General features: G+C 35.7%; 1 protein-coding gene across 2 annotated transcripts in view; it reads left to right on the top strand.

Annotated features, from left to right (window-relative positions):
- The window catches only part of cpne5b (copine Vb), a 179295-nt gene that overhangs the window by 144776 nt on the left and 21395 nt on the right, over positions 1–13124 (top strand). For both annotated transcript variants that reach the window (XM_065241715.1, XM_065241716.2), the window contains 3 exons: positions 808–989; positions 1395–1522; positions 5498–5600. In XM_065241715.1, the coding sequence (XP_065097787.1) occupies positions 808–989; positions 1395–1522; positions 5498–5600 (413 nt within the window). The remainder of the gene's footprint in view (positions 1–807; positions 990–1394; positions 1523–5497; positions 5601–13124) is intronic.

The following is a 13124-nucleotide window of genomic DNA, read 5'->3' as shown; positions in this document are numbered from 1 at the left end:
AATTGATTCCTGGATTGCTCTCGGGATGGGGACCTAGTGACATTGCCGTAAAATTCCCGGAATGTATCCTGTATGAACAAATGGCAGGAATAATGCCGTAAGGGGTGTATTGTTGTGAAGACGCATGTATTATACATGATATGTGTGAACGCATGCACAGAATCCAGAAAATCACTGCTAGTGTGAATGAACCAAAATTAAATGATCCCAGGAAAAATCTTGGACACTATGGGGCGGTTTCCCGGACAGGGATTAGACTAGTCATAGACTAAAATAAATGTAAGAGCGGTCCAAACTGAAAAGAACTGTACTTACATATCTTAAAATACATTAGTGCCCTTTGTTTTGCATCAAAATGCACACAAGTGAGGTTTTTAGTAAGGCATTTTTTGTTAAAACTAGTTATATTTTCTTATTAAACCAAGACCTAGTCCTGGTTTAAGGTAATCCTCTCCGAGAAACCACCCTTTTGTGTTAAAAAAAGGGCTTATTTGTGATCTTGGCGGTGAAACCCATCTAAAGTCATTTATTTTTGATTTACTGTTTTCACATAAAATCATCCTACATATTGTAAATAGAACATTCTCTGAAAATATTACTTTAGGTAAGATATCTTTAATATTGACTAAGGTCGTGTCCAAGAAATGTAAAATCAATAATTGAAACCACACTTTTATTAATTCATAATTAGATTATGAGACTTTAGCCTGGATTTCTCAGACAGGTCACATTTTGTAGATATGCAAATGTCTGCCGAAGTGTGTGGTATGACTACTGAATCATGCAGGTTTGCTCTTTAATTTCCAGGTAACCCATCTCAGTCCACATCTCTTCATTACATGAACCCATACCAGATGAATGCCTACGCTCTGGCACTGAAGGCCGTGGGCGAAATCATCCAGGACTATGACAGTGACAAGATGTTTCCAGCACTGGGCTTTGGAGCCAAACTTCCCCCTGATGGACGGGTGTCTCATGAGTTTCCCCTAGTGAGTCAGCCTGCTATTTCACCAGAAGAATTTGTTAATGCATGAGCCTCAATCCTTCTCGGTTTTCTTTTCCAAAAAGAGAAAATGTGTTTTAACTCTTTTGTATGATACATTATAGCCTCCACATGCCTTGATGGATCTTAATTTGTTCACTGCAGCTGAGTTGGAAATTTCAAAAAGTCGACTGCATGCTGTTGTGCTTATGATTCGCTGGGCTTTTGTTTCATTGGTGTGAAAGCCATTCAGTGTTGCTGAGCAGAGACTATAGAAGACTTTAATTAGCAATGCCCGCTGTTGTAGCCTATTGATTGACATAATCCATGTTTTCTCACAGCATTGTCTTTCGATGTACTGCTGTTGGCTTAAATGCATACGCATATGTAACCATTGATTCCTGTCTTTCAGAACGGCAATATTGAAAATCCCTACTGTAATGGCATTGAGGGGATTTTGGAGGCGTACCACCAGAGTTTAAAGACCGTCCAGCTATATGGGCCCACAAACTTTGCACCTGTTGTTAATCATGTGGCCAGGTGGGTTTTAGAAAGATGAGCTTTAGAATCTCATGTTTTAAAAGTTTGTTATGTTATATAATTTTCATATTATTATCATACTGATACATAAAAAATCACCCTACCTTAACCTTGATATAACCTTAATATTCTGTGAAAAATATAACCTTGAAATCTTTAATATTGACTGAGTAAGATCATGTCAAAGATTGACATCAATTTAAATTCAGTGGGTAAAATCAAACTTTGATGCTCTGATCTCAGAATAAGATTATTAGACTTCAGCCTGGATTTCACAGACAGGGTCACATTTGTTCTCATGGCTCAGAAAATAATGTTTAAAGCGGACATTTCACAAGACTTTTTTAAGATGTCAAATCAATCTTTGGTGTCTCCAGAGACGGTATGTGAAGTTTTAGCTTAAAATGTCATATACGTAGATAATGTTTTGTAGCATGTTAAAATTGACACTTTGTAGGTGTGAACAAAAATGTGCCGTTTTGGGTGTGTCCCTTTAAATGCAAATGAGCTGATCTCTGCACTAAATAGCAGTGATGTGGTTGGATAGTGCAGATTAATGGGCGGTATTATCCCCTTCTGACATCACAAGGGGAGCCAAAATTCAATTACCTATTTTTTACATGCTTGCAGAGAATGGTTTACCAAAGTTACTGGGTTGATCTTTTTCACATTTTATAGGTTTATACAAGCACTGGGGACCAATTATAGTCTTTAAACATTGAAAAAGTCTGATTTTCATATTAGTCCCCTTTAAAGAAAAAGTGCGTTTGCACATACTAAACATTTTAGCCTGATCTCACAGGATTTTGTGCGTATTTTATGAGTAGGGTAATTCGTAGGATTTCACTCGATGTGAATGGTACAAAAATGTACAATTATTAAAAAATAATAATAATGAAACCTCACCCCTAACCCAAACGTCACAGGAGGGAAGCAAATTGTACAAAAACGTACAAATGTGGCCGTACAAATTAATATGAATTATCCACCTCCTAAAATACTATTAATAATACGATTAATCACATACAAAATATAAGTTTGTTTTGCTAACAATATGTGTGTGTCCTGTGTGTAATTATTATGTATATATAAATGCACACATTCATGTATGTATTTAAGACATTTTTATATGAAGACTTTTGATCAACAAACAAACAAAATCTAGATAATATTTTGATGGCATTGATAAACCTGTGGTGGTTTTCTGTGGCGGGAAAGAAACATAAGCCATCAAAATCGAATAATTTACGCGAGAGGCACTCGGGAGAAGGAAAAATGCCGGCTGTTGCTTGTTCTCCCGACAGCATCAAGCTTCTGTCATGATCACACGTTGACCCAGGGGATCTTATGAAATACATTATTTTACTCGAAGTCAATGAAAATCGAGCAAAACCAAAACATTTTACAGTAGGCTAAATCGCTGTCAAAAAAGTTGCGACGACGTCCCAAGGATGAATATATATTCATTTCCTTTAAAAACAAAATCCCATATAAATGGCTTTTTTATTTATACATGTATGTGTGTGTATTTAAATATACATAAAAATTACAAGACACGCATATATTGCAAACACAAACTTTTATGTTGTATGCGATTAATCACGTTTAATCATTCCCCAGCCCTAAAAAATACATACAACTTGCCATGAGATTGTGTTAAAACATTGTAATTTATTACATAAATGATTCACAATATTGACATTTATTTATTTTTTCTAGTTTACCCTTGAATTCATTAAATTGGCATTTAAAGCGACTTCACATGTTTTATGTTTCCATGTAAAATGTCAGCATATTTTAGCTTTGCATACAAATGATAGATTGCCTAGATTGGTTACGGCGTGCTATGTAAATGTCATTTTCTGCATGAATAGCAAAATGTATCCTTTTTTGATTTGTTTTGCATATATGAGCAACAGACACTTTCTGAATTAGTATTAGGCTGAATTCTGATAACTCGTTTTGTTCTGCTACCCATGTGATTTAAAATACTTCAGCGTTTGAAGAAACCCGAGGCGATTACCTTAGCTTCAGATTACATGACTTTCAGAGTTTTCATCAAAGCTCATCTTTATCAGTCCATGTAAGTTTAAAGCTCAAGTTTAAACGCAAAGTTTGGTAGACAAAGCTGCTGACGCGAAGCAAGCTTGTTATCTGCTTGTAAAGCTCACATCATACAGCAGGTGTCATAACAGACTGGCACAATACTGACTGCAGCAAGTTTTAAATTGTCCTCATCTGAAAAGATAGTGGGTGTGTTTCCATAAAAGATGAGTAGTCGTGATCTCCACCCCTTTCCTCATATCTCAACATCACACAACCAAATCACCAACCCCAGGAAGTAAACTGTTGCCTACAATCCGTGTACAATCCAAGAAAAGAGATTTACGTTGAAGACGATATGTATACTAACATGTAATAATACATACCTACACATCAAACAAAAACATGAATCAGACCATCTATTTAATGGGGATTACAAAGGAGGAGTGGTTGGATTTTTTTTATTGTAGGGTGGTTGTGTTCACACACTGCCAACACAACAAACCTCTTGTAAAAGTGGATTTTGCATAATATATGGTCCATTAAATGGCCATGCATTTTTATTTTTCGCTCTCTATATTAAACGGGAACATGCAGGAAATATGCACACTCAAAATTCAGAGCAGAATAGTTTCTTTTGGCAAACTCAGTATTTAGTGTGACCTATCTTGGCACATCTTGACTTATCTTGAATAAGATTTGAATTTAAAATGAAGGTTTTATTTCATAAAAGAGCCTGCAGGTTCCTGCTATTGCCCAAGTGTAAGGGGAGGTCACACTTAATATTTAATACTTTAGTAGTTTGTAATTTTATTCAGTTTTTATTTAATACTGCATGCAAATTACCTGTTTAGTGTATTCTAATAAAAAGACAAATGTACACAAATGTAATGGTGGCATGGTGGCCTAATGTGGCATTCACACCAGACGCGGAAGAGGCGGCAAGCATGAGTGATTTACATGTTGATCCGGATTGTTTACATGATTTACGTGTTAACCAATCAGGAGCTTGCTCTAGTAGTGAGTGACGTGATTACAGGAAGCGAGCAGAGTCGCAAAAGCCCCTCCCATGATGCAAATTCCCTGTGAATGTCTTGAATGACTAGAAGTTTACGTGCGGTTTCATGCGTGAATGCCGCGAATAAACTCAAAATGTTCAAGCGTCCAACTAAAAGCGAATAGCGCGTTTTTGCCGCATCTATGTGAATCCAGCATAAGACTTTTGTACAATACTACACATATTGTGCCATCATTTTTTTTTATTTAAAAAAAATTTTGCTCAGTTTTTGTTTTTAAATGGAAACCTTTAATGAAGTAGAAGCAGTGCATGCGTGAGAGGCCAGAATAAATTGAATTTCCTTCAATATTGTTTTTAAAGCTTTAAAAAGTGAGACCTCAAGAACAGGGGCGTTGCTAGGGTCAGATGAGATGAAGGCTTAGCCCAAACAATATTGTTTGTACTTGGAAAACACATTAGAATAATAATAACAAAATCAAATACATTTGTGAACTAAAACGTTTTCAGTCCTCAAAAGATCAGGGACTTTTGACAAAACATAATTCAATTTTTTTTGGAAGCTGCTTGTTATAATGCCATGAGACAAAGGATGACTACACAGAAGTTGCTAAAATATGACAATTTGGTATTACTTTGGATGCCTTTAGATACAACATGAATATAACATTTTTATATTCCGTAGTTTTTTTGAGTTTACTATTTTTCTAAAATATGGAAAAAATATAAATAAAGAATGAAGGGATCAAAAACTTCTGAACAGTAGTGTAGTAAGTAGTGAATTACAATTAAAAATCCTATTCAACATTCTGTGGGGCATGGCAAATTCAATTTTCAACTCGTGAACTGAGAAAAACGTGTTCGTTTTTATGATCCATTCATTAACTGTCTATATTGTGTTTTGCTTCTATCTGAAGGTACGCAGCTGCTGTCCAGGATGGCTCACAGTACTTTGTCCTCCTCATTATCACAGATGGGGTCATATCAGACATGTCACAGACCAAAGAGGCCATTGTAAATGTGAGTATATTTCACATAAGAATGTACACGGTGAGTGTCATCATATTTAAAGCCGACTCTGTCAACTTCACCTGCTTCCTTTGCTATTATAAATGAATGATTAGAGGTTTTAAAAGTTAAAGAACAGCCACGAAAAGACTACGAATAAAGACATGTGTCTCATTATGACAAGATAGAGAAGACATAGACTGTTTCTCTGGTCTAACATCTTGTCAAGTGACTTTAAGACTGCATGATAACTGAAACAGAAACTTCTGGGTATTGTTAAAACTCCGGAGGTTGCATTTGCAGGCTGCATACATCATCAAGCCTCGTTTATTTAAGTTAACTGAGCGTTACATTCACAAGTCATAACCATATTTAAACAATTTAAGATTAACTTTATAATTGTTAACATTCTGAAATAAGACTTAAAGTCTAAATAAGTCTTGATGACATATGTGCCTACAAATGCGACCTCCAGAGGCTGCAGCGGTTTGGCCAGGTGACTGAACCCAAACTTTTATGAAAACTCCTGCTAGTGTGAAGATATTCAGAAACTCCATTTGCAGCATTGTCGTGTAGCCGGTGAAATTGTGTGTTTTTCTGGTGAAAGCCGGAGTTTTTGGCCTGTAACGTTGTTTGTGCAGAGGTAAGACTCTACAATGGCTTCTGATTGGCCCACTAGCTTTACGGTTAGGGATATAGCACCTGTTGATATATCGCCTGTTCATACCGGGTTTTTGTGTGTTTGTGTAGACACAGAGATTTTTTTAAACTCTTTCCACCCCATTGATGAGTTATCTCGTCAATTAAGAGAAAACATTTGCCTAAAAAACGTGTTCCTGATGAGTTTTTATGGTAATCTGTGATAACACGATTATCCACTAGACCCACCCAATTTTTTTAATAAAATTAAGCAAATTTTTTTTATTAATTTTACACTGTATGTTTTGATAATTATTCTGAATCTGATCTTTAACTAAATTCCTTTAAAAAATGAAATTATTTTAACTTTTTGCTAAATATTTTGTATTTATAAAGAAAACTACCCATATTTAAGAGTAACTGGGAAAAAAATAAAAATGAAAGTTTTTTTCATTTGATATATTTGTTTGTTTATATATTTGTAGAATTTTTTTTTTTCTGGAAGGCATCTTTTGACAGGCAAACTTTTGTTAAAATCACAAAAAAAATGAAACTTTTCAAAAAAAGGTTGGCAGGGAATAAGTTAAAAAATTAGGGGAAGACAAAGGGCCGGTCCCAATACCTCCCCTTCCCCTACATTTTTGCCCTAACCCTCGCTTTGGCGCGTGCACATGTAGGGGTAGGGTGTCCCATTACTTTAGGGAGCAAGACGGAGTGCTAATTTCCCCTTAGAATCAACCCTTAAAATGTAGTCAGGAGCGATGCAGGCTTAAAACGAAGCTGAATGAAATAGATGAAATTACCCAGGATACCTTGTGAACCCAGCCAGCTGGTCAAACTTTTCGACCAAGATGGCGAACGTGGAAAAGAACAAATATATTGTCGCAAATAAGCATGTTAAAATTCTGGAAATTGTTGGAATATGTTAGTTTGAACACAAGTTTTGTGTTGGTGAAGTTTTGAACAATAATGTTAGAAAATATTTCACGAAGCTATCTGACGATGTCTCCCGACTGCTTCGAGAGAGTCTGTCCATCATATTATACATCTGATCTGGGAAGTTTTGTCAATATTCAGGATGTGTGTTCCGGCGTTCACATGAACACGTATATCTCTGGCTTATCGAGAGTTCAATCATATTAATAATAATCACGCTACGCGTGACGTAGGTGGGCACGTTCGCTACGCTACTTTCCATATAGTGGTGTCCCATTTCACAGGGAAAGATTTGAACCCCCACTACCCTCGTTGAGGGGACTTTACTGTTAAGGGCACTCAAACCAAGTGGAAGTTTTAAGGGGGTAGAAATGGGACGGGGCCTAAGTTTATAAAAATACAGATGGACGTGTGGACTAGGCCTGATATGTATGAAGGTATATTTGGTGCAAAACAACTGCACACCTGTGACAGTGGAATTTGTATTTGTAGAGATTATCCACACATGTGTATCAGTAAACTTGAAGTCACAGAGGACGAGATGCAAACTTGTAGATTTTTTTTCTTTCCCTCAAATACAACACAACAGTTACACATTCACAAATCCTTCAGTGCAGCTGCACAAATCCCATTTTACAAATCACAGATTAAGAAACTCACAAATTCACATTTTTTGCTACAATTGATGCAGTAAATATGGTGCATAACCTACTTGAACGCCTGCATCAAATACTGTGAAGTCACACACAAATTTTGTACATTTGCAAAATCAGTTTGTGCATCTGTGCGATGAGACTTGCATGTGTGTACAATTTATTTTTCACAAATATTTTTTAATTTTTTAAATATTTTCTAGCCCAAACACAAGTACATAAATACAACTGCTTGAATCTGCTGCTACGAGTTTCAAATACTCTTTTTCATGTGCTCTCTCTTCTGCACCAAATATCTCGAGATAAATGGTGCGAAAGTGATTTGTATACCTGTAGGCTTTGGCGAGCACTGTTCAGCACTGCCCACCAGGTGGCGCCCCCGACACTCACTGACGCAGAGTTTATTAATTACCACCAATGTTTCAGCAAAGTAAATCGCCTTTATCAAGGTATTATTTTCACCAAGTGGAGAACAATATAAATGGGAGTGCTAATTATACACACATGAAGGTAATTACATTCAATACTCCAATGATTCATTAGTAAACAAAATATAAGTTCCATAAATTTCAAACCATCAATATAAGTAGATTAAAAAATACAAGCAGCAAATACACACATTTTAACTTTAAATAAGATACCAAATGATGTAAGTCTCATTCATTTTTAATATCATAATACCTATAAAAACAACCCAAATCAAAATCTACTTTTAAACCATGTGTGCCAATGTTCACATTTAATATACCTAAAAGGCCTTCTGTCCAAGTAAAAATTGGTCAAACTCACCTCACCTTCTAGATGGAAATTCCCTCTCAATTCCTATATACAATAATGAAGTAATAGGATGATTAAGTTCAACAAAATGCAGTGCTAATGCCAGGTTCATATTTCTGCATATTATTGCACTCTGATGTTTTGCGATGTGTGTTTTATACTCTCTATTTTTTTTCCTACATATGATTTACCACAGTGACATGTTATCAAATAAATAAGCTTGTATTTGTTTGGGGGTGAATCCCAAAGATATTTCCATATCATTAAGATTCTTAATAAAATAATTTGGTCCCTTATATATTATTTTTAGACTTTATATATTACATTTGACCTTAAGGAAGACTTTTCTTCAATGTTAACGGATGATAACTGTCACAGGAAGGCAAGACATGGCAAGTTGAGTAGATCCAAATGCAGTTTTTAAGTGTATTAAATCCAAAAAAGGTACAGGAGCACAGGCAAGAACACGATCAGTAACACATGACAGGAAACAACCAACATAAAACAACGGCTGACAAACAGGCAATCAACAGGCAGTTGACAGAACAGAAACAATTAATTACTATGGAAACAGATGGGCAGTGGGTGGAGTACTGTATGAATTAATGTCCATGGCAACAAAAAAGGGGGCGGGGCAACAAAGGAATAAGAGGGAAATAGGGCAGACACAGACAGGACTCTTGACCTTGGCCGTACCCACCATCGAGGTCCGGACTGTTTTAGTGAGTATCATAGTAAACTACTGATTATGTCGTAATATGTCTTCCGAATGTAAACATTTTATTACATTCTGTCTTAAAGTCTAAAAAACAGTACCTGTTGAAGTCATTAAAGTTACTTAAATAACAAAAGAAGAGAAAATCACTCACTGGTCCTGACTGTAACTTCGTAAAAAAAGATTAATCCATATTTAATTTTAAATAAATATCTTTTTTTTGCCAACAATCCTTAATGTTGAGCTCTGCTTTTTGAAGTAAGTTGGTTTATTATTGGTTTATTATGCAAGTTCAGCCTTGCATTATGTTTGTATCTTACAGTTAGTATAATGCATGTAATGAATTCAGGGCAAGAAGAATATTTATCTAATATGGGGTAATGTGAAGTATTATAATAATTACATATCATTTTCTTTCATGGGATATGGACCCCCTAAAGTAGCCTGGCCACCCCATTTATAAAATTCTAGTTCTGCCACTGCAATATTGATGTTGTATTTCAGCATATTAAATGTATAATAAGTGTGTGCATATTGTGAATGAATTTAATAAACAAATTCTTGATAGCCTTTGGTTAATTCACTAAACTGATCCTATATTCAGTTAGCCTATGTTTACTTAACTGACAGTGCCCAGGATGGTAACATAATTATTTCAATGTCTTACTAATAAACAACACTAATAAAGTCTTGCGCATACTGACATGGTTTGAAATCTATATTTATTTGATTGTTTTTTTTTTCTGATGTGTTAGAAGTCATATATGTAGAGCAGAGAAATAAGAAATTTTTTCCTGGGGTGCATGCCCTAGAAAAATACATATGGACCTCGGTATTTATAAAATCCTGCGTACGGCCCTGCTCACGACAATAAGAATCCACTTTCAATAGTGTATTACGAGCTGTAGGTTTTTTAATCGGATCCCTATATAAACAATTACGAGCTATCCACAAGTCTAAAAAGCTGATTTGATTTGGGTTAGCATCCAAAGTAAATGTTAAGAAATCAGAACAACTGTTTATATAATAATAAAAAGAATTTAGTTGTTCAGTAACCCGATTCAAAAAGACAGAAATAATCATCCAAATTAGTATATTGGAAGAAAAAGCATGATTTAAATACACATATTTTTCTTCAAAAAAAGGTTATTTTGCAAAAGAAATCACAAACGTTCTTTCCATGGCCCCACTTCCTGTTTGAATTAAAAATTAGTCTGAAAAATAAAATAATTTGTTTTATGATATTAAAAATGAATGGGACTTACATCATTTGGTATCTTATTTAAATGTAGGCCTATGTGTGTATTTGCTGCTTGTATTTTTTAATCTACTTATATTGATGGTTTGAAATTTATGAAACTTATATTTTGTTTACTAATGAATCATTGGAGTATTGTATGTAATTACCTTCATGTGTGTATAATTAGCACTCCCATTTATATTGTTCTCCACTTGGTGAAAATAATACTTTGATAAAGGCGATTTACTTTGCTGAAACATTGGTGGTAATTAATAAACTCTGCTTCAGTGAGTGTCGGGGGCGCCACCTGGTGGGCAGTGCTGAACAGTGCTCGCCAAAGCCTACAGGTATACAAATCACTTTCGCACCATTTATCTCGAGATCAGAGGCGGTCTTACCATAGAGGCATAGGTAGGCGGCCGCCTGGGGCCCCCCACCAGCGGTCAAATTAGGGGGGGCTCCAACCAACCTAATAAATAGCCTACATAAATAAATAAAACCCTTATCATCACGAACACTTCAAAAGCATTGTAAATTGTATTAATATTCTTAAGAAATACGTTGAAACTTTGAAATAGTAGTTAAAATGTCCAGTTCATGTTCTGTCACTAAACACTTACACCCCCTTCTTTCACAATGAAATGGACTAGTCCATAACGGTGCGTGCTGCGGCGCGAAAGATAAACACAAAGTGACACGGGGACTGGGAAAGTAAATGAACAGAGACTTTAAGACAAATATAAACGCGAAAATGGGGCTTTGGTAAGTCAACCGGCTAGAAATAGCCCTACATTGATAAAAATTATTTTGTGGTGAAGTAAATAATGTTACTACAGAAAAAAAACTAATGTAATCCTACAGGGCTCCAGACTGCCAGTAAATAGTCGCATTTTGCGAGTATTTTCCCTGCCTATGACTATTTTTTATTAAATGTCGCACTGGCTGGCCTGTGAAATTTAAATACAATTATATTAATATAATGCGCAGGCGATTACGTCTGCGACGCATTCAGTCACTCATCCTGTTGTTGCCCGCTCCCCCGCCTTTCTATCAGCTCAGGTGCATATCACCTCTCTAAACCCGTCTCTTTTGTCCACTTTCGACCGCTTCTGCCCTGATTGTTTTGAGGGGTGGTCTATGGAGACTGCGGGCGAGAGCCTCTGCTTTCGTTTTCGGGAGAAATGACGGGTTTAAAATAACGCGAACTAATATTATGTGATGTCAGAGTCCGGGGTTGTAATTAACGATGCTGCACAGTGTTTTTTTATAGCTTTCTCTGATATTTCAGCGCAGTTGATGAAATAATCTCCCCACAACCTCCACACGCTCGCAAAATGACACTAATAAAAGAGGCGGAGATCAGCTGCTTTAGTTTAATCAATGAAAGCCTAAAAATAGCGCTATACACTGCGTATTCACGCTAGAAGTCAGAAAAAACGTAATACATTGTGCTCAGTACCTTAGATTACAAGTCCTGGCCAAATGATATCTTCAGAGTGCATGGAGACATTTTGTAGTGATTACAGCACAAGAATGTGATTTCTTTACTCAAGTCTGTGTTAAAGTAGCCTAAAGCTTTTACAACAAAGTAATAAAAAGTTGATTGTAAGTTTAATGGTTTACAATAAGGCAAATATATGTTAAAAATAATAAGTATGGTAAAGTAAAAAAAAAAAAATTAATGTATATAAAGTATACAATTATTTGTATTTGTATTTAATTTGTTAATGCATTAAACTTGTTTGGACTTAGTTTTAGTGTTTATTTTTTGTTTTTACACCACCCAGTGACTGGTGCCACCAAATTGAGGCCAGTGCAACCTCTCTCAAATGTTAGTCTGGAGCCCTGCTGATGTTATGTTGGGGATGTTTTCGTCCACTATGGGGTGCTGTTGAGTCTTAATTTGGCCACAACTTTCAGCATATGGAATGATTTTTGGTGAAAAATCTTATGTTGACACATATTTTGGGAAAATGCTTTGAACATTTTTCAAAAACTCAACAATACACTGTGGTAAAATTCACAACCCTTTTGTTATGTTTGTGAAGAAAACATCAAAGAAAACATAGTTTTAATATAAAGTGATTGTAGACTGGATTTTTTTAAACCTTTTAACACAGTCTTGGATATGTGAAAGATTAGTAACAACATTGGCTTTGATGCATTGCTAGTTTTTGTGCAGCATCAGATTTAAATTATTTCTCCCTCATTTACTGTTCGTGGCTGTTTTTGTCCCATTGACTTATTCTCTATTGGTTTGTGTAGTGCTGCACTTTGTGTGACCTCTGCTTTCCATCTTCATTTTGGAGTAAAAAATACCTTCGCCTAGGGCCCCCAATTTGCTAAATCCGCCACTGCTCGAGATATTTGGTGCAGAAGAGAGAGCACACGAAAAAGAGTATTTGAAACTCGTAGCAGCAGATTCAAGCAGTTGTATTTATGTACTTGTGTTTGGGCTAGAAAATATTAAAAAAATAAAAAAATATTTGTGAAAAATAAATTGTACACACATGCAAGTCTCATCGCACAGATGCACAAACTGATTTTGCAAATGTACAAAATTTGTGTGTGACTTC

Source organism: Paramisgurnus dabryanus, chromosome 14 (genome assembly GCF_030506205.2).
Source record: "Paramisgurnus dabryanus chromosome 14, PD_genome_1.1, whole genome shotgun sequence".
In the NCBI taxonomy this organism is placed as follows: Eukaryota; Metazoa; Chordata; class Actinopteri; order Cypriniformes; family Cobitidae; genus Paramisgurnus; species Paramisgurnus dabryanus.
Note: the sequence above shows the minus strand (reverse complement) of the source record. Positions and strands in the feature narration are given on the sequence as shown.